The following is a 22,995-nucleotide window of genomic DNA, read 5'->3' on the forward strand; positions in this document are numbered from 1 at the left end:
TAGCACATGAAAATAAATTCTAATTATTAAGACTTAGGTTAATATTATATAGAATTGTAACTTAATTTGTCTTTCCCTTACATAAACAGAAAGCAAGATGTGAATTAAGGCTTATAAATTTCTTACAATGTACATTGTTGCCACTATAAATGAAACTGTAAACATTTTATTTACTTTTTTAGGTTGGGAGAAAATAACTTGGATAAAGAACTGATAGGAGTTATTTGCAAACTACTTGAGTCACCAGACTGTCGGATTAAAGAACTGGGGTAAAACTATTTTTCCTAGTAATTTTATGAACAGAGAATTGGTACTATACTTTAGCCAGTTGCTGTTCCTCTGAAATGAAAGTGCAATAAGGAGCTTATTATTGAAAGCTTTAAAAGACGGTCCTGGAAATAGTATACCCTATTGCAGAAATGTACTTAGAAGAATGGCTTTCTTGGCAAAGGTTTACATTTTGAGTTTGTGCAAGCTATGAGAAAATTTAGGGAATGATTTTCTTTTTCTCTGTAAAAATAAAGCAGTAGTTTTTAATTTATCCAAACTAAGATATAATGAATCCTTATCAGCCTACTGGGTTTATTTAATGTTTACATGATTTTCTAGTAGATTTAACCCTAAAAATTAATATGGGTAAAAATGCCATATTTTATGTAATGACCTTATTGCGTCAGACTAAAGTTTCTGCTTCAAGAAAGCAGCAATGGTACAGGATTTCAGACCTGTCACAGAGGGTCACCATCTTAGGTGCGACACTCACATGCTCAGTGGGCTCTGAGCAGCTGTTGAGAAGCTAAGCTTAGGGGTTGTTGCAAATGATCAAGCAGAAAAATAGGTTTACCTGTAACCTAAGCTGATGCTACAGGGCAGATTATTAAATTCTGATGCTAGTTGCACTAGTTTCTGTGTTGCCAATATTTGTATTATTTACTGATCTTCCTTATATTACGACATTTTTATTCTATGAGTACTGTATATTTTGAGTCGGTCCCTAAGCTCAGTAAGTGACAGCAGCACAGAGCATGTGGAATGAATCAGTAGCAAAGAAGATGGGGAGCTACAGAGGCATCTTTATGGGCACAGATCTTTACTGCTGAAGGACTGTGGTTGCTTTTGGGCCCAAAACATAATGTACAACATTTCTAGCTACTTCTTTAGTTACGCTTTAGTTCTCCCCAGAGCATTCTGGATAACAGGTTCCATACAGAGAGACTGAGATTGGAGCTGATAGGAGAGTCTGGGTTTTGTTTGTTTCCAAATGTAACTGCACACTTTTTGCAAAAAGGGGGTGTTTAGAGGCATGGGTCCCTACATCAATTACAGGGAGTCTCCATTTATAATCCCTGGTCAGTTCAGGTATAAGCAATAGCTGTGAACATATTATATTTGTATTAACTTTCACAGAACATTTAATATTGTTGTTCTAAGCACTGTGGAGCTATTAATTTGAAAGTATATGACCCCTCAATAGTAATTGCAGGAAGGGCAGAGCATTTTAAATCAGGTACAGGTATGGGATCCGTTATCCGGAAACCCATTATCCAGAAATCTCTGAACTATGGAAAGCACATCTCGCATAGACTCAATTTTATCCAAATAATCCAAATTTTTCTTACTAATAATAAAACAGTACCTTGTACTTGATGCCAGCTAAGATATAAGTAATCCTTATCAGAGGCAAAACCAGCCTATTGGGTTTATTAAATGTTTACAGATCCATTATCTGTAAAACCCCAGGTCTGGATTATTCTGGATAACAGGTTCCATACCTGTACTGTATAAGTGTTATGGAAAGGGAGGGGCTTATTATACAGAGCACTTTTGCTCTTTAGCTCTTTACAGATTCCAAGGAAATGGGGATAAGGAAAGAGAAAACACTGATCACTAAATATGAACTAAATAATTAAAAATATATCTTTTTCTAATTAAAAGAATAGACAGAACATGTTATCTATAGCTCGTCATTAATTGTTCATAATGCATATGTGTGTATGTGATCCCTGTAATTGTACATTTTGTTTAATTATTAGCAAATTCTAATAGATTGTAGCACTTACAACTCATGACTGTTTTTGTCAAGAACGTAGCTCCTACGTTATTTTAAAAAAAGGCTGTAAGTGCCAAGAACATTGGAGCTACGTTCTTTCTTTAAACGGCTGCCTCTCTCTACACTTCTGCCAAAATCGAAGTGCAGAGAGGTTCTCCTGGCTGCTCCACCCCCTAAACAATGTGCCTAGGGCGCTGCCACTCGGGTCCTGTGCTGCGATTTTGCAGGACCCAACTTCTTACCTGATCCTGTGTCCTGTATGCTGCTCACCCTGTGCTGCTTCTTCCTGGACCCGACCTCATGTGAAGGTCAGCCCACGCACTTCCTGCTGTTGATCTCTGCGATCCTAGAGTCTGCAGATCTGCTTCTGATCCCTTCTTCTCCAAAAAACGGTAAGTGCCCTATTTACACAGATACACACACACATACATGCAATCACACATACATACATGCATTTACACATGCACAGCACACATATAACTAAATGTCGATTTTGTTTAATTTTCTGGCTTTTTTAGTATTTTACAGAGTCACATACAGATATACAAACACTTATACACTTGTCAGAGCTGTACACACATGTATACACAAACCCACACTTATACGATCTTTTTTTTTTTTTTAGTTCTTCATTTTATCAGTTTCCCTCTTGTTATTCCCCTAAAAACTGTTGCTTTCCCAGTGTGACTATTGGATCAAGCATTCTGACCACTATCCACTCTGTTGGATCAGTTATATTGTTATTTTATTGATTTGCCTAATTGTATTTGATTTTTGTGATTTTTATGCTTTCATTGTTGTTCCTTACATATTTTTTAGCATCATTTGCTCTTTGATCATTTGGAGTACAAACACATTTTTAGCAATTTTGGGTTTGTCAGAATGTGTACTTTCCAAAAATATGTGGTTTTTTGGGGTTTTTGTGCTGTTAGGAGGGTCTTGTGGCACATTGGTCTGGGTGTATATTCACAAAAGGCAAACTGGCAGCCGAGAAAACTCATATGCACTATTTTTTTGGGGGTCTGCACATGCCAGCTGCTTTAGTATATCTATGCATATTGGGCATCAAACTGTTCAGGAGACCCTTGGTGTCATTATTTAGGGTGTTTTACAATTGTATGTAAGAAATTGGGTGAGAGAAATGTGGCCAATTGCAATGTTTTTAGGCGATTTTGAGAAATTTTATAAAAACTGCTGCCTTTAGCTTAGCTTTGCAGTATGATAGTTTGGAGTAGAAAGACATAATCGCCTATTTTGGATTCATCAGAATGTGTAATTTCCAAAAATATATGGGGTCCTTGTGCTGTTAGGAGGGTCTTGTGGCACACAATGTGCAGTAACAGGTCTTTGTTCACAGAAGGCAGCCGAGAAAATTCATATGCACTATTTGTATTTGGGGTATGCATATGCCAGCTGCTTTGGTATATCTATGCATATTGGGCATCAAACTGTTCAGTAGACCCTTGGCATCAATATTTAGGGTGTTTTACAGTTGTATGTAAGAAATTGGGTGAAAAAATGCAGTCAATTGCAATATTTTAAGGTGATTTTTAGAAATGTCATAAAAACCACAGACTTTAGCGTAGCTTTGCAGTATGGTGCTTTGGGGTGCATACCCAATTTGTGCATACCCAATTTGTATTCGGGGGAATGTGTACTTTCCGAAAATATATGGTTTTCTGGGGTGAACTTACTCTTTTCTAACTTTGCCCCCCTCAAAATGATGTAAATGTGTTGCTTTTGCGGTACCTGAAATGACAGATCATATGGGGGGGTCTTTGTTTTGGGGCTCCTATATGCCAAATGCTTAGGTACACCTATACATATTGGTCATCAAACTGTTCATATTTGGGGTCATTTATCTTGATACCTAAAAGTATGTGTGGAATTACGATGTTGCAGGTTGGAAGTTATGAGGTGATTTTATAAAATGGCACCAAAATTGTCAGATCTAGGAAGGGTTTGCGGCTTAGTGCTTTGGAGTAGAAAGACATGCATACCCAATTTGAATTCTGAGGTGAACGTACTTTTTTCTATCTTTGCCCCTTCCCAAACTATGTAAATGTGTTGATTTTGCAGTATCTGGAATTACAGAACTGATAGCTCAAATGAGGTGTCTACATTTTAGGGCCCCTATATGCCACATGCTAGGGTACACCTATACATATTGGGCATCAAACTGTTCAGTGGACCCCAGGCTTTCATATTTGTTTTATATTGATACCTAATGAGGTGTGGGAGACTGTAGATTGGAAGCTTTCATGTCATTTTTCAAAAAATTCACCAATTTCTATAAAACATAAATTTAGCAAACAATTGCAATTTGGTAGTTTGGAGTACAAAGATATATTTACCCATTTTTGATTCACCAGAATCAAAAATCTGTTCTTTCTAATAATGGGTAGTTTTCTAGGGTAAACTTACTGTTTTAGTGGAATGTTTGGCCTTGAAATCAGAAGTATACCATTTGGGGAGCGGTGCTTTGGTAATTTGGTAGTGTACTGCTTGATTTTGATCTATACAAGTGAGAAATCCCCATAAAACTATATATATTTGGTATTGCCGCGTTCAGGTGACATAGACCTTTCCAAATCGGCTGTGTTCTCATGCATAAAATAAATGATGTTTCTGATATATGTGATTGTTCTTTGTGTAACATGATTTTTTTCATTTTATTGGACACTTAGAAGCCTATATTTTTTTACAGAAGTAGAATTACACCACAATTCTTGCATATTTTGAAAGTTCAGGTTGTCCTAAAAAAAACCAATATGTTGTTTTCCTGGGTAAACTAAAAGACCGCCCCAGGAAAGGCCCTTAAAGTGAAAGATTGCAAAATATCTAAAAACTGCTTAGCAGTAGATGTTCGCATCTAGGACAAAACGGCTGGCAGGGAAAGGGTTAAGAGAACTATAAATTTGTCGCATAATCCTATAATGTAATGATTTTTTTGTGTAGTGTTTGGAAGCAAAATGCCTCCCACGTACAGAGCTCTTATTTCTGGGAAGCTACATTGATTAAATAAATGAAGCAGACAGCCATTTAATCACCATGCTGTAAAATAATAGGGTTTATAGAGGTTTTAAAAAAAAATGCAGGAAAGTCCAGATATGCCTGTAATTATGTTTTTTTTGTAGATCTCTTATAACAGTCGATTTCTGTGATAAGAATGAGCATTCTTCTTAGTAGACACATTTAAAAAGGGACAATATTAAAACTATATAACAATTGTGGCAGAAAATTTGAACTGGCGAACCATCAGTAGATTCACAGTAGTTTGAATTGATTCACATTTGCAGAAATTATACTGGCAAAAATTATCAAAGCATTTCATCAGTGCAAAAATTTTTTTTTTTTCCTGGACTACAAATCACAGCATACAGAATTTTATCAGTGGTTAAGCATGCTAGATGTTTTTGTATGATAAAATAAATATTGCATTGAAAAACTATTCCCCACCTCACCATGGTCAGTGGCCGTATTGAAATGTAAAAGAATCCTCCACTGTCAATATAGCTGTGTAATCTATGTTCTTTGTTTCTGCAGTTAAAGTTGAAAGCTTTAATTATAGTTTCCCAATACCAGTATGTCTATGTAGTAAATTGAAGCCAAAATGAACTGGGACATGTGTGATTTCTTCATTTGTTTGGTGAGCTAGACCCCACCAGAGAACCTCACCCCATTGACCCACCAAACACATAAAATTGCCCACTGACACCTCTTGCCCCTGGCTGTTACTGCTACTGACCACACTCTATATACAAGCAACACAACTAAGCAAAATCGAGGACCTAAAGTAAAAATTAAGCAAAAAATGGATGGCACTCCATTCATCCTTAATTACTGAGACATGTCTACAGAAAACAGATGAACACATTTACCCCAGACACACCAGTATGATCACTACAGAAATGTATGTATACATGTTTTTATTCGTGTGGCTGGGGCAAATTTCAACAACAGAAATTTTTTTTTTAAATTGTATATATTACAATTTAAATCTGAGTTGAATAAAAGCTGGTACACTGTACTATCAGTGGGAATGAGCAACAAAAGAAAATGCTGCATAGCTGAGCAGAGACCAATGTCTTCATAGGATCCTTGGGCCTTTATTTAACCCTTTAAGTGTCATTATGTCAGAACCCTTGTCTCTAGATGGCTTTTATGCTTGTGTTTAAATACATGGTCTGCCCTAGCCACTTGCAACTAATGGATCAAACTTCTTCATTTTATGTAGCCTGGATCATTAATAATGTAATGGTTGCCCTACCACTTAGCAATACAGTGCATTATACTTTATTATATATGGAGTCCAAGGGTAATTCCTGGCCATAGATCAGATTTGAAAGGACCTCCTATTAGAACTCCCTAGTTAGAATGTGGTGTCCTCAAAACATAACAATAATCAGGGGCTAATGCTTTTAGCCACTCAATCATGTACATTGTATTATCCACATGTCCCCATTACAAAGTATATTAATATGTTGGTATTCCTGTGTGCGAAGTCAAATTGTTTTGTATTATCCCAAACAAGGTGATTTTTTTGGGTAAAAAAATGTAATGAACTAATGATAAGTTCTTGTCACATTTTGTTTTGTTTCCTATAAATACTTAGAAAACATATTACATAAACTATATAGAAACATTCTCTAATTTGTGCACTAGGTGGCACTCTGTACATAGGAAGAAGTTTAGTTTCTGTTGATGTTTTGCCTGTTTATCACACTGATACAGGAACATAAAATTGTTTGCTGCAGTATATTACTCTAAAATGATCTATTAACTGCTCATTAAACTAGATTTTTCCTAAAAAAACATACAAAAAATTGGTTGATTTGGTGATACAATGGATAAAAATGTTTCAAGCTTTTGAAATATATACAGACATATGAAAAGTACCTATCAAAGGCACAGTAACGCTATACATTTTTAAATTACAAAATCCCTTGTGTCTGGTTCAGCTTCCCACCTCCAACTGAAATGATTGCAGAATTAGAAAGCCAAAATTGGTTTTATGCCCCACCACAGACCTGGACTGATAATTAAAATAGGCCCTGGCATTTCAGGTACACAGAGGCCCAATCAGCCCACACAGAGGCCCAAACAGTCCCCACCAGCCCACTAAATACTGACTTTTTATGGCACCTTATAGCAGCCCCTCTGGCATTTGCCAGAACTCACAGATTGCCAGTCCGGGCAAAATCCCCTGGAATAGCTCTAGTTTTTAGGATTTTGGTTCTCATCTGCTCCTTTTTACCTGTCCCACTGTTATGGACAAAACATACTGTACGGTCATTTATCAACACTGGGCAAATTTGTCCATGGGCAGTAACCCATGGCAACCAATCAGATTGCTGCATTTATTGTTGCACTTGCAGCTGGCTTCAAAAAGCCTGATTGGTTGCTTTAGGTAACTGCCCATAGACAAATTTGCCCAGTGTTGGTAAATGATCCCCACTTGTTACCATAAGTCTGCACCACTTTCATTACTGTGAAACTACTTTTGCACTGAGTATATATACTACAGGTATGTGCTGCTCTCCCCAGCCCTGTGACACTTGTTAAAGGTGCAGTGCACTATAAAATGAACTTTAACTATAATACATTCAGTGATATTCTGAGACAATTTACAGTTGGTCTTCATTTTATTTTTTATTTTTTTTTAATTATTTGATTTTTTTGTTCATCAGCTAACTGATTGTTAGGGTGCAATTTACCCTAGCAACCAGTCAGTGGTTTGAATAACATACTGGAATATAAATGGGAAAGATACTAAACAGAATGAAAATTATACAAAGTAATAATAGCAATAAAATTGTAGCCTCATAGAGGAATAGATTTTTGGTTGTCAGTGACCCCCATTTGAAAGCTGGAAAGGGTCAGAAAAAAAAAGAAGTCAAATAATTCAGAAACAATTGAAAAGTTGCTAAACATCAGCCATTCTATAACATATTTAACTACCCTATCTTACCTGTGCTGGGGCAGCATTATGTGAGAGTCACTCTGCATTCAGCTCAGATGCAGGTCACACTTAAGAAGAATACTTAGGGACATATTTATTATGCTGTGTAAAAAACAGGTATAATACACCACACATCTCCAGGCTCCGCCATTTAAAAAACAGTGTAAGATGTTAACACGTTTAACCGGAAGTAATCTAATATAACGATAGCAAATCTGGCATTCACATGCTTTAAATTACACACCCCTTGATAAATGCATCATTTATTTTACACAGCTTTTTACAACGGTTTTTTTTTTTTGGCAAATTTTGATTTACACAGCATAATAAATATGCTCCTGAAAGTTTAAGCAAAACATACTGACCACCTACTGAATGTATTTTTATTCCACCGAAGCTAGGGCTCCAATTAGCAGCACATTTTCCTAAATGTCTCTAAACCTGCAGAACAAGGTGATCCAATTAAATTCTGTACAGGGTTTGAATTAGACAGTTCTTAAAATTCATCCAAAAGGTCTGTAATATTTCATACCTGAATTTTTTCACTCATCAGAATTATATAATTCTTCCGTATTACTTTTAAAAATGTATATTTTTAAAAACTATCCCAAATCTTCCTGTTTGCATTGGTTTATATTTGAAATATACAGGTATATATTTTCCCTATTCTCATATGTAATTGCTGTTAGCCATATTTTCTGAAATATTACATAAAACTATAAGATTAGCTCTTGCTTATCTCCATGAATGCTTGAGCCACTTAGTTGAGCAGTAAAATAGTTTATTTGGTGGTTTTGTTTACAGACTTTGTCTGCTTTGTTCATGTCTCTGGGTAGAGAACATACTAAAATTTAAATGAAAAAGACTCCCACTTTCCTCCCTGAATATCCCATTTTAGTGTGGACGGCTCTTTCTTGCACAAGTAATTTTCCTTAACCACTAGCTGAGCTGTAGAAAGTTTGTGATTCAGATAAATACAGTAACCATCATGTCTGAACAAAGTTTAGGCTTTAAGAAGAAACTCAGATATTTTAATGTTCCTTAAAGATGGCTGAAGGTATGTTTCATTTCTATATGGCCAAAAGAAACATGTTATATTGCACTTCCTTGTGGGATGCTTACATTTGAAAATTGCTTTATTGGCAATAATATTTATTATAACCTAGAATTGTGGGGGAGGTAATTTCTTTTCTTGGACTTTTTTATTTAAACCACCAGCAACAATCAGGGAAAATGTAGGGTAATTTACAATTATGTGCCACCTGTTTACTGTGCCTCATAAGCAGCAGCACTGTATTCATGTAGTGGCGATAAGTTATATTTACAGAGATTGTAGTGCATGGAAAAGAGCTGTTCCTCACTCCATTTTCCCGGTGTATAAGATACCTTTCTAGATGTACGGGTAAATGACTGCAACAGTAAGCATCCCATCATCATCTGCAGGAAGAAATGATTAAAATACAATAATACATGAAGGGCCCCTGGTTGACCAGCCCAACAACTTAATACCCTATGAAAGGTTAATTATATGGCTGAAAAGGAAGCTTTTCCCTTCTATCTACAGATTCAGATATAGAGTGCGTTTCTACCTGTTTGCCAAACATTTTAACATGCTGTGCTGGAGACTTTATCTCACCCAGGTAAACTCCTCGCATAGGGAGAGGGAAATCAAATGCTCTTCATTGAAGTTCTATAAACACACACCAGGGTGCTGATAAGGCTATTGTGACAGGATCAAAGCATAATATGCTGCAGTTGACCACATTCCACTTTGCTACAAAGAAAAATGACAGGAATCCCATTTTCCATGATCTGAATGCTTTCCTGCCCTCAGGGTTTCTGTACTGATAAAGTCAGTCACAACCTGCCTGATGGCCTTAAATTTCCACACATTAATAATGGTGTGCACTGCTCTGTATTATGAGGATAAATGTCAGTATGCTGATAACGATACATGCCATAGTTCTGTGTAATGACAATTTAGACTGATGCTGCTCATGCCAAATAGTATGTTCACACAATGGTTTCCTCCCTCCAATGACTTGTGTTGTCAGTATATCTCCCTACAGATTTTCTGTTTTATTGTATTATCCTATTAGAATTTTTTAGTTTGAGACAGTGTATGCATTAGTCTTTTGAAATTTGTAATGCTAGGAAAGTGATTATTGCCCCCAAAGTTAAAGGTAATATTCCATGTCTTAGGAGATATTTTTTATTTAAACTGGGTTGCAGCACTCTTATTCCAGGGTCCTAATTTTCCCACAAAGTGGGTGCCCTGATGGACCAGATATTCTAGTACTGGCAAGATTAGATATCTGTTTCATGGGGTTGGCCCCTGCGGGTAATAGCAAGTGTATTGGTGCAGCCACAATGGAGTATTAAGATTGTTACATGTGCTACTGCATAATACTTTCTGTACTTAACTCTTGTTACTATATAGAGCATAAAACAGAAGTGCCCCAAACTATGGTACTAATACAATTTTTTATTGCAGTATGAAAAATACTCAAACACAACAACACACCATCCACCTTTTTTTGCAACACTGACCGGTTAAATACATAGCACACTTATTTACGTGTGCATGTACACAAAATAAAATTTTTAGCATAATCGCCATATTTATTTTCCATTTTCTGGCTTTGTTGCTGACGCAAGGGGTGCTTTGCACCTGAAGCAATTGCGGGAGATGGGTCAAAATGAATGCAACTGCACTCGTACTTCTCTGTAAATCATTCTCAGTCTCCCTCACTTCCATTGTTCGGTGCGCAAATGATGTGAGTACCTGATTCTTTATCAAAATTCCTTGTATCCAAAGATAGCTGTCCCAAAGGCTTGCTTTTCCATAAAAAGTTTCTTTATTTAAATTATCATTAAAAATTTTTGGTTACATTCAGTCCCCCCAGGCCCACCTAGGACTGAATGTAACCAAAAATTTTTAATGATAATTTAAATAAAGAAACTTTTTATGGAAAAGCAAGCCTTTGGGACAGCTATCTTTGGATACAAGGAATTTTGATATATATGTCGCCTGTGAACTGGGGCGAGTACCTAGGGCTTCACCAAATCTAAATCAGAGGCGGACTCCCAAATTTTTTATATAGTACCTGATTCTTTAGACTCAAGAGTACCGTGCCTATTAACACAAGGTGCTTGGGGAACCCTAGAGCCTGGTTTGGAAGTGGCAGTTGCTCCAGGGTTCTCTGCATACATAGGTGCAATTGAGCTCAATTTTGAAATGGCAGGCAGAAAGGACTGAGCAGCACTAAGCACACCTATACAGAAGTCGTAACATTTAATAAAATAAATAAAGGTGGCTAAATGCACTGACAATTAATCTAAAGCTTGGATAACCCAAATCTGGGTGGTGCTAAGAAGCCATAAATACAGCACTCTCCAGGGTACCTTTAAAAGTTAAGTTTTATTCATAAGGGGCATGTGACATATAAACTCACTACATTTAACACATTAACAACTGACGTTCGCTCGTATATGCCCCTTTTAGTCTTAATTGAAATCTAAAACCTAAAGCTGGCCATAGATGCAAAGATCCGATCTGATTTTCGGACCGTGTGTGGAGAGTCCCGTCATTTTTCGTCCCACGGAGATCGCTCGTTTGGTTGATCGGCCAGGTTAAAAGATTTCTGTCGGCTGCCGATAATTTCTCTGCATGTATTTGCCGATTGGACGATTTCAGTGGGAGACTGTCACCAGCTTTGTCGGACATAACTTTACGTACGATTGCTGTAGGGGCAGAACATTGGCTGATCTGTTCTTTTACTACTTTATTTGATCTGAATGTTTAGTGGCAGTTTGTGAGATGGGGAAGTCCGATTGAGGTTTCGAACAATCGGATCTTTGCATCTATGGTCAGCTTAATTGATGCATGGTCAAATTTCTAAACTCTTCCTTCTCAAAATCCATTAAGGGGGTAATTAAATTGTTTAGATAGTACACAGTTCTTGAACCTCCCAACAAAGTGTTTGTGGCCCAAAGCGTGTTGCGATTGAAGTTTTACTGACATGTTCTATAATAATAGTTGCATACTTGAATTTTATCTTTTTCATTACACCAAACAATTCATGGAACACACCCCCTCTTATGCTTCCTTGTTTATGAAAATCTACTGTACGTGCTGTGGCACTATTCCTTTACTTCATTGTCACCCAAATATTCTTCATGCTAGTATTAAACTATACTTTCCAGGAGACATGCAGACAGACACAAATCAATACCCCTTGCTGTGTAGACCATATTATGCACAGTGGGCTCTTTGGGTCTGGAAGGCAATCCAGGGTAGATAATCTATATTAAGGGATAGTTTGTCACATTTATTGACAGTTCCATGGGCTTCATTTTGCAGTGGACTCTTTTAACATGGAATTAGGCCCAATACATTTTTGTTATACAATATTCTTAGAATTCACTGAGAGTATGGTTGATCGTTTTATCAGGTGCTTGAGGCCACTACAACTACACCTTCTGTACAAATGTTAGTTCTGCCTGTGTCTCAATTATAAGCTCTTGGCAGATTTGTTTTGATATATGAATAATAAATGCACATATACAAGAGAAAGGCATATTACTGCATATTATATTCAGTCACGTCATTAATCTTCGTTCAATAATAGAGAGGAACATAATATGTTGGAGAATAAAAACATGAGGGAAATTGTTTTCAGAGAAGTTTGTACAGGGCATATATCACCATGGCAACACAATGGGGAAAAACATTTTTTTTTGTAGATGTTTGACAAGTATTCTGGTTTGGTTAATGGAAATTAATAATTTTCACCAATTCTCCCATCTAACAGGAAAATATTTAATTGGAACAGCATGCTTTGCTGAAATGTAATCTAAGTATTAAAAGTTTTTGATTGAGTGCACTAGTATATTTTTGAAAAATGAAATTCCTTTACCAACATTTTTGGTTTATGAATTATGAATGACATCATTCAGGCTAGGGAGCATCAACGGCAACAAGATGAAGGATAGGCCTGTACTTATAGGCTGCTTATGCCTTATGGCTGTCAAAACTATGCCTGCACTGAATTTTTTTGCACTGCAGTGCAGCCTGCACAGATTGTTACCCCAGGTACAAGTGCTGTGTGCAGAGAGCCTAAAGGTGGGCAAACATAGAGAGATCGCCAAACAAGTGGATCTCTCCCAGATGTGCCCACCTTAAGGCGGGACCGTATCCACGAACAAATGCTGTCCACAATCTGACGGGATTTTTGCCCCTGCTCGATCGACATCAGGGAATCTGTCAGAGGGCCCCACAAACGGGCCAATTTTCATCAGGCACAGTTTCAGCCCTGTGTGATTAGCCTAAAGGATCCATTTTTCCCTTGTGCCTGGGGCAATACCATATACGCCTTTTGATCTTTATTGTGCACACATAATGGATATGCCACCCAATCAGTTCCTTCTTGAGCACAGAATGGCCTATCTCTATATGATTAACATTTATGGTCATTATGAAGTAAAGCAATGGTCATTATGTAATTAAGCAAAGTGGGAGGATGTCGGAGTAGCCTGAAACTGCATTGTATGATGACTGCTACATGCACAGGGCAAATTCCTCTCATCTGAGCTGGTCTGGGGCATGTGTGAAATACAGAGCCCATCCAACACATTCTTAGCAAATGCCCCAGCAACAGAAAATATTCAGAATACAGATCTGCATGTAATTGTACCTTTGTGGGATAACAGTTATAGTCAACGTGTTTACTTTTTATTTTTAACCACCGAACAACTCAGCCTTTATTTTCATTATGCACAACTCTCTTAATTACTGATTTAGCTGAATATTCTTGTTTCTAATATTGTCATTTGAGAGAAGAGAATACTATTTTTTCACCTACATTCCTGATTGAACACAGAAATTAAAATGCAGTGGTCAATTGAATAACATATCCAGTTTTATTTTGCAGACTTGGCTGGGCACAATTAGAAGATGAAGACTTTTTGGAACTCTATAAAGCTCTTAAAAACAACAAGACTCTGATACAATTATGGTAAGCAGAAAAACAAGATCATTGAATGCTATTTTCGTTTGGAGTTAAATTGACAGGATCCCCTTTCATCATTCCATTTAGAAGCTGTGAATGTTTATGTAAAATGTTCCCAATCGCATGTTGGCCACCACTGAATATGTTCCATGAATAAAACATTTATTTTTAAGCATATTATCCTCCACTGTTCAAAATCTGGTGCTGCATGTCAACCAGTTTCTTTTCCAGATTATGCTTCATTTTCCTTTCACTCCCCGTGTGGATATTATGCAGATCACACAAAAAACACAATAAAGATATCACTATGGAACATATCCATACATTATTGATGAGAGACTTGCAAAATTTTGCTTCACAGAAGAGTGTTCCCTGAAGTGTTTCTATAATCCAATTTGTTACCGAGTCTATTTTGTATAGAGTGAGCAAAACAAAAGGCTGAATGAGCCAAGCTACTGTTTAGATAAGCACTTCCATTGGATTATATCTTCACCTTTTGAAATTGGCTTGAATAAAAAGATTAGAAGGGTTAGTATCTGTTTCCAGTTGTTGCTATTAGTAAACATTATTTATGCTGTTATCTAATCTATATGCTTTGTATATTTACTTGTCTGCCTGTCCATTTGTGTGTCTGTCTACAGTTACATAGTTAAGTTACATAGTTACAGTCCATTTGTTACAATTGTACTGGACATGTTTATATTTGCACTGTAGCCTTAAAGAAACAGTTCAGTGGACAAATAAAAATTGGGTAAATAGATAGACTGTGCACAATAAAAAAATGTTTCTAATATAGTTAGTTAGCCAAAAATGTAATGTATAAAGGCTGAAGTGACGGGATGTCTAACATAACAAACCAGAACACAACTTCCTGCTTTTCATCTCTCTAACTCTGAGTTAGTCAGTGACTATAAGGGGGCCACATGGGACATAACTGTTCATTGAGTTTGCAATTGATCCTTAGCATTCAGCTCAGATTCAAAAGCAACCAATTATGACCCGTGTGCCCCCCCCCCTCAAATCACTGATTTGTTTCTGCCTGGTAACTAATCAGTGGAAACCGAGAGAGCTGAAAAGCAGGTAGTAGTGTTCTGGCTATTATGTTAGACATCCAGTCACTCCAGCCTTTGTTTTGCTCATATTCTTGCCTAACTAACTTTATTAGAAACATTTTTTATTTTTCACTTGCACTAGTGAATTTGCGGATTAACGGTTGTTCGTCTGAATGAAAATTCGCCAGGTGAAAGGGAGCAAAACTTCGTTAGTGATGCTTTCGGTAGCGAATTGTCCTCTACGCCTTTTAGTGAATTAGCGATGTCCCTGCGGATGGGATTGCTGGCAAATTTTCGCTTAGCGATGGCCACTTCGCCCTTTAGTAAATTTGCTCCCAAGTGTCCATTTAATTAGTACAACATAAAACGTTCAATTTACATGTCTCAAACTAAACTAGTCATCCATGCCTCTTGGGAGAATTTTGGATTATATATAACTTGTTAAGTATGAATTCTTATTCTATTTCTCTATATTTGTAATGGATGTGCTCATTAACTTTCTGTGTCTACTGTTTTTTTAAGGTCATAAAGGGCCCTGCAAAGGTCTTAACCTGAAAACCACTTAAAAGATAGATGAAATTGGTTCAAGCTAGAAGCTGTGACATTTTGCTTTGCATATACAGAACTGATATCCAAAAATAGTTTATGGTCTTGTTAAGCTGCAACTTGCAGAAGCCCATAGACTAATGCATTTCAGCTTTCCCAGCAAGATAATAAGGTTCATTTACACAATCTGGGGAAAAATTGCAAGAGCACACCCCTAAGTGGTCATTCAGGCATCACTTCTTAACCAGGCCTGACTTTGCTGTGCACCTTGCACCAAATGAAAAAAGTGCTGCCTGTGTGGGTGCAGGTCAGTGCTCTACTGATGGTAGGGGTGAACACAGATCTCTGTAATTAAAGATCTGTAGCAATTAAAGAAGACACTGCACGAAGTGCAGAACAATGATCATTGGCACACGGCCGTTCCATAGGTAAATGACCCCTAATTTTAGAAGAGCCATCTGCTCTGCTGCAAAGGAGATACAATTTAAGGTGGCCATACACTGAGAGATCCGCTCATTTGGCGATGTCGCCAAACGAGCGGATCTCTCTCCGATATGCCCACCTTGAGGTGGGCAATATCGGGCTGATCCGATTGTGGGCCCTAGGGCCCAATGATCGGATCCTAACGAATGGGAACGGGCGGTCGGATCGCGGGACCGCATCAACGAACAGATGCGGCCACGATCCGAGGGGATTTTTAGACCCATCCGATCGAGATCTGGCAGATCTCAATGGGGGAAGCAGGTTGGGGGGTCTGTCGGCAGCTTTTATCGGCCCGTGTATGGCCATCTTTACTCAGAAAACCAGAGATTAACCAACAATGGGATCATACCGTGGGCCTACAGAGACCTGTAATTCAGGGAGCACATCAGTTTGCTGATATGGTCTTCTGTCCAATTTTTAGCCATATATTAGGAAGGCTCTCCCGATGGACCCATACATGGGACAGCTAAAGCTTTTATAAGCCTGTATATGGCCAATTTAACGGAGATAAGCAATCTGAAGGGTTTACATTTTCAAAGTATATATTACAGCTCGGTAGTGATGTGCGGGCTGACCCGATACCTGCGGGTCGGGCAGGTTTGGGCCAACCTTGCACTCTCCTTTCCTTCCAAATGCTGGCTTCCGGGCTGAGTTTTTATAGACTCGCGCCTCTCTCCTCGCCCCTTTTGTGAAGTCGTTGGCAGGAACCCGGTAGTCGGGCTCGGGTGTTGGGAAGTTGGGTTGCCAGCGGGTGCGGGTCAGGAAAAGCCCCACCCCCACATCACTATAGCACGTCCATACAGAGTGGATCAACTTTTTCCAAATGAATCTGACAGAATAGCAAACAGTGTAGTTTGACTGTCAACAGTAGTTGAATCCTCCTAGTTGAATAGTTAGAAAATCTGCCACTTAAACTTTTGATTATTTGATATTCCCCAAAAAGTTTTGTAGGTGGGTAAGTAGCTGGCAAGAGGAGGATAATATATGGCCTAGCACAGGAAAATATATAAAAAAAATTAATAGGAGCTGAATAGGCATTCCTTAGCAGATGTTTCTTCCTTGCATTAAGGTGATATTGACAAAGTGCTAATGTGTTTTGAAATCTGTGCAGGGAATTAAATAGACACCCATAGTGAATGGCAGGTTCCTTCTGAAGTTCTTTATTTTATAATGCAGGGTCGAAGGAAACAACATCAGTTCCAAAGCCATTGAGCAGTTCTCCGACATACCTTTATTTACATCAAGTCTGCAACATGTTATGTAAGTATATGTTCCTCCCAGCCAGCTCCAGTGAAACAAAGGCTATAGATTCCATATCTTAGCAGGACATCAATTAGTTGAAGGTGGCAGTAGACTAATACACAGCATGTTGTTAACTTATAAACAAGTAACTTTTATTTCAAGTAGTAATTGTCTACCTATATTTTTCTGTAGAAAATCCTTTACTAAGCTTCTCCGGGATGTTCATGCTGTCACTTTCTATGTCTTTTATTGCTATAGTATTTTACATTAACTGTATATGGCAAAATATATTTTACAAAGGATTGTCACTGTTCTGGAAAACCAAACATGATGAAGCCTACATTGACATAACAAGTAGAATACTTTAGGGCTAATATACTAATAAATATAAACTAAAAGGTTTTAAAAGATTTTACAGTTGTTTTATATGTAATTTCTATTTTTCAGATTACTTGGAAATAGGGTACCAGCACAAAGCCTGTCAGAATTCAAAGAAAAACCATACAGGAATGTCATTGTAGCTCACATTGATGAAAGCTTCGGAATCGATTTTTGGCAAGGGTGGTGGGACTGGATCTTTCAGAGATGCAAAATATGCGGTGATGAAAAAATTGTCTCCTTTTTAACTAAAGTATTTAGTGGACTTAATGTTTGTAATGAGAGAAACACCAGCTGGATGAGAACTTGGTATACTGAAGTGGACAATTTATTGGAGCTGAGAATTAGATCCTGCTCTGTAACCAATATCAAGAAACGAATGCAGAGTCTTCAACAGATGTTTATTCAGCAGTTAAGCCGCCATTAATTATTGCTTAGAGTTCCTAAATTGCTTATGTGTTTTATCAACACACGGAGCTAAAAATTCTGTGGAAACTGTCCACTTAATGCCAATATCAATGGATGCTAATACATTCCTTCTTCATTATTCCTTGAATTTGAAGATTAAAAATCCTCGCCTTATATTTTTGCAGTCAGCAATATTTTATTCCCTCTAAATTCATGAATATCAATGAAAATATCTTTGACTTTCTAGTCAGGTCTATGAAATTGTGCTGTTTCATGGTCTAAAAGGAAAAGGGTATCCCTATAGGCAAATGACAGAGATGCTTGCTTGTGAATTTGAATTTAACTATTTGCCTGGTAGCATTGGCTTTTAACCAGGAAACAGTGAAAAACATTCCCAGCTTATATTATCATTATTTTTAATAATAATTATACAGGTACTGTATGAGATCTGTTATCTGGAAATGTCCAAATAAGGGAAAGGCTGGCTTCCATAGACTCCATTTTATCCAAATAATCCACATTTTTAAAAATGATGCCATTTTCCTCTGTAATAATAAAACAGTACCTTGTACTTGATCCAAACTAAGATATAATTAATCCTTATTGGAGGCAAAACAAGCCTATTTAATGTTTTAACGAATTTCTAGTAGACTAGAGGCACAAAGATCTAACTTACGGAAAACTTTTATACAGAAAACCCCAGGTCCCAATCATTCTGAATAACAGATCCCATGCCTTTACTGTAAGCTCTGTATGTACGATCTGTATTTCGTTGTACATAGCAAATCTTTATTTATTGATACCCAGAACTGGTTGTTTTGTAGTTTTGTATACTCTGCACAGTAAACAGATATTAAATGCCTAGATTTACAGTAAACTGGCAGTGTGTGATATACTGAAAGATGTTAATTTATTGTATGATTCAAGAGGGCAATTCCTAGGCAATATTTCTCCCTAGGCCAATTTAATCCTAAAACCAATTTAGTATTTACTGCAGATTTTCCAATTATACTGCAACAATGAAGCAACTTCATTTTGTAGCGGGTTTATAATTCAAATGTATTCTTACTAAAAGTTGCATTACTATTTGAAAAACTGATTTATGTTACCTATTTATTTTATTCTCGGCAGGTTTTAGAATGGATACACACGCAAAATTAACTAGGACCAGTTTTCGTTATTTTTGGTATTATTTTGCAATTAGTGACCAAGTCCATTATAGGATTATGGAAAACTAGAACTTTGTCTTATAATGGTATTAAAAAAGAGTCAAAAACATTTTTTTGCTTACTTACATATTTCTTACATTTTCGTTTTCATCTAGCATTTTCAGAGTGGGGGTTGTGTAAATTCTGGAGTGTGTTCAAAACCATGTTTGAATATATTTCACTGCGCACAAATCTGGTGCACCTATGGATGCAAACTGCTGTGGGAACTTTGGTGCAACCACCAGGTGGCTGTAGCTCCAGGGTTCCCCAGTGCTAATAGTCACAGTTACCTACTATTCATCTGAAGAGTCAGCATGGAAACATTAGCCACCATGTGGAAGTGCAAGTAAAAGCAGTCCAGCTCCTATAGATTTCAATGGAGCAGTGCTGATCTCATCGTTCCATTTTTAATCCATTCTGACTTTAAGAGGTTATCAGATTTTTTTCCTGCTAGTAAGTGCCTGAAAAACTTGAAATTTTGAGGTTTTTAAGAGTTTATCGTATCTTTTTGTGGATTGTTCAGCATTTTTTTCATGGCATTTGTAGTTTTAGAGAAATTGTGGTTTGAAAAACCTCCAAAATTTGAGTTTTGATAAGTGGTTCTCTTTGTGTATCCATAAACATGATTAACTTCTTTTCTGTTTTAACTCCATTATTATCTCAGAACGCCTAGAGGTATATTTTCTAACATTCGGATTTCTTTTTTTTCAGAAATCATATTTTTTTTTAAGTTTCTTTTAATAACTCTAAAAAAGGGGGTTATTTATCAAAGGTCGCATTGTATTTTTCCAGACAAATTTGAGTTTTAGAGAGCAGATCTTTTAATAACTTTCCTGGTATTTGTGATTTTAGAGAAATAGAGTTTAATCATGGTTTTGAAAAGCTCTAATACCACTAAACTTCGACGTTTAATAAATGGACCTCTAAAATGCAACACTCATCTCTTCATCCTCTCCGCTTTGTTATTATTTTTTTTCATCTTATTTCTTCTTTAAGACCATGCTCCCTTACTTCTTTGATTTGAGTTGTTTGATGCTTCTTCAGGACACTGAAAACAGCATATAATTTGAAGAAAATACTCCAGTAAGAAAGGTCATACTGCCAGTGTATGTGATTTTACTGATGTATTTTCTATTGTAAAAATGGTTCTTAAATAAAATGCTGGATATTTTTTTTTTTTTAACTAAGTTTATTCTTATTTTGCATATAAAATAAAACCCAATTATCACCCTACATATTTGCACAGTTCCTTAGCACAGGGATCTAATTGATGAGAAAGCAAGATACACAACAGCATTTCTAGTCTTTATTGTAGCAAACCTTTTTTTTTATGTACATGCTTGGGGTTCCCAGTTGGTTATTCATTGCCTTTTATGTCTTTATTTACAGTTTTCAGAACATAAATTACAAGCAACAATAATGCTTAACACAAATAAAAGTGAAACATTAGTAAATATCAAGAGATCAGCCACAGGGTTGTCACCAAATTATCAAAAAACATTAACCATAACAGCTCATAAAATTAAGCAAATAACAGCCACATATGTTATTGTTAAAGCGACAGTATACATCCTTTTTCAACATTTGGTGAATGGATAGGGTTTGTGCTGAAAATACTTTTTGCCTATTGTTTTAATAAATATCTAAGATTTTTGTTTCTGGCACTAAACAAGAATATAAAGCCAGTTTCACATTATTACTTGCTTGCAGCAGACTGGGGGTCCAGGACCCACCAGGATTGCAGTGTCAGGGGCTCTCACACCCCCATTGGCCACCCCCCCGGCCCCAGCATCTAGACGCAACTCCCTCCGTCAGCCCCTGTATGCACTTTTTATTTTCTTTCTTCTACAATGCAAAAAGTAGGAAAACATGGACTTTTTAAAAATTAAAACAATAAGTTGAATGTAATTTCAGCACAAGCCTGTTTTAGCAAAGTGGGTTGTAGCCAATTTGAAGCAATGGATCAATTTGAAGCTACTCAAATTTTTCCAAAATTTGTGAAATTCTAGACACTCCATCCAGATATGACAAAAGGTGTTTGGAAGCCCATAAAACACAATGGGATGTTTTATGATGGTATTTATATATTCAATCTGATGTATGATACCAACAATGTAGGAAAAAGATAAAAAGACCTCTTTTCTTATGATGAAACGTGAGGAGGAGCACAATGTTTCAGCTCTGTTACAAAAGAAGCCCACTTACTCCCCTTTATCCTCCTCTGTAAGTACTTTCCCTGTTCATACTTTGTAAGAGCACTTTATGAAGGGGCCTGGCCCCAAAACATTTGCTGGGATCTTACCTTAATAAAAAAAGAATTGGAGTTTTTGTGCAGAAGCATTAAGTGGAGTGTGCCTTGTTGTTATTTTTTGTTTAATACCAACAATGTAGGACCTTCAGGGATGTTTCTGCCAATGTTAAGAGAAACTTTTCACATTCACAAAAAGATTTGAGACCAAATCTGTAAGGTCTGCTGTCCACAACTTCATATTGCGAGTCTCAAAATATCGAGGGTAAATATGTATATAGTATGGAAATTATTCCAGATACAGTATGAGAAATACATTTATTTAGTGGGGCATCGTTCGTTAACCAGGAAAAAGAGCAGAGCAAGAAGATAAACATGTCAAACATACATACGTTCGGTTAATAGTCTCTATATAAAATCGAAATAAACACATTTTTTGTCAAAGCCAGATGAAACCCTGGAGGTTCCACGATCAGTGACTGCATCTCAAGCTATTACAGAAAAAGAAGAGTAGAAGCTAACAGCTGGGGAAGGGAGGGGCAGTAAAGTGTAATGCTGTAGTAATAAATTAACCCAGTCAGTTTCAAGTAAAATGACAGAAAGGGTAAGTTACCCACACTTGGAAAAGTATGAGTATAAAATTTTACAAATTTCTAATGTTTAACTAATAGTCAGCTTTTGTTGACCGTAATGCAGTGTACAGTGATACACAGGAATAGCCAAAATGTTGCTATGGTTTTTAGCAACAAAAAAAAAAAGATGTGAAAAAGGAAATTTTTTGAGATATAAAATTTATAGTGTGTCCACCAAGAGAAAGATTCTGGGATATTGAGGCCAGTCGCCGCATCTGGATTACCGTTATGATTTGAGTTTTGAAGATAGGGTTGCGTTAATGCCCAAATGTGCTCAATTCCCAGATTTGTAATAGATATCTTTTCTGAGAAATGCTGCTGAAAAGTGCAATTAGGGGAAATAGATTTGTTTTTAAATTCCATCCACTTAGGGTTATTCCTGCAAAAGTACAAAGCGCGAAGTTGTGAGATTTGGGCTGCTTTTAAGAGGGGACACAGAAGCCCCATCAGCTGTATAGGCCTAAGCATAATCAGTTTCTGATAATTATGACGTACATTCAGATCAGTCAACTGTTTACACCAGCCTACATATTCTTGATGGGCTAATTTTGCAATCTTTCAGATTATTATAGGAGAAAACGAATTTGTTATAATAAGGGGCAGATTTAGAAAGGGTCGAAGTGAATTCGAGGCAAATTAAAAAAATTCGAAATTCAAAGTAATTTTAGGATACTTCGACCATCGAATAGGATATTACGACTTCAAATTTACTTCAAATTCGATTTGAAGTAAAATAGTTTGAATATTCGATTATTTGATAATCGAAGTACGGTCT

General features: G+C 36.8%; 1 protein-coding gene across 1 annotated transcript in view; it reads left to right on the forward strand.

The window, feature by feature from the left end:
• LOC108710809 (NLR family CARD domain-containing protein 3) overlaps positions 1-20,110 on the forward strand; it is a 35,339-nt gene extending 15,229 nt beyond the window's left edge. The window contains exons 4-7 of the mRNA XM_018251978.2: positions 183-269; positions 13,946-14,029; positions 17,281-17,364; positions 17,794-20,110. Coding sequence (XP_018107467.1) covers positions 183-269; positions 13,946-14,029; positions 17,281-17,364; positions 17,794-18,151 — 613 coding nt within the window. The 3' untranslated portion in view covers positions 18,152-20,110. The remainder of the gene's footprint in view (positions 1-182; positions 270-13,945; positions 14,030-17,280; positions 17,365-17,793) is intronic.
• Positions 20,111-22,995: the final 2,885 nt, after the last annotated feature.

The sequence above is a fragment of the Xenopus laevis genome, chromosome 1L, assembly GCF_017654675.1.
Source record: "Xenopus laevis strain J_2021 chromosome 1L, Xenopus_laevis_v10.1, whole genome shotgun sequence".
Taxonomy (NCBI): Eukaryota; Metazoa; Chordata; class Amphibia; order Anura; family Pipidae; genus Xenopus; species Xenopus laevis.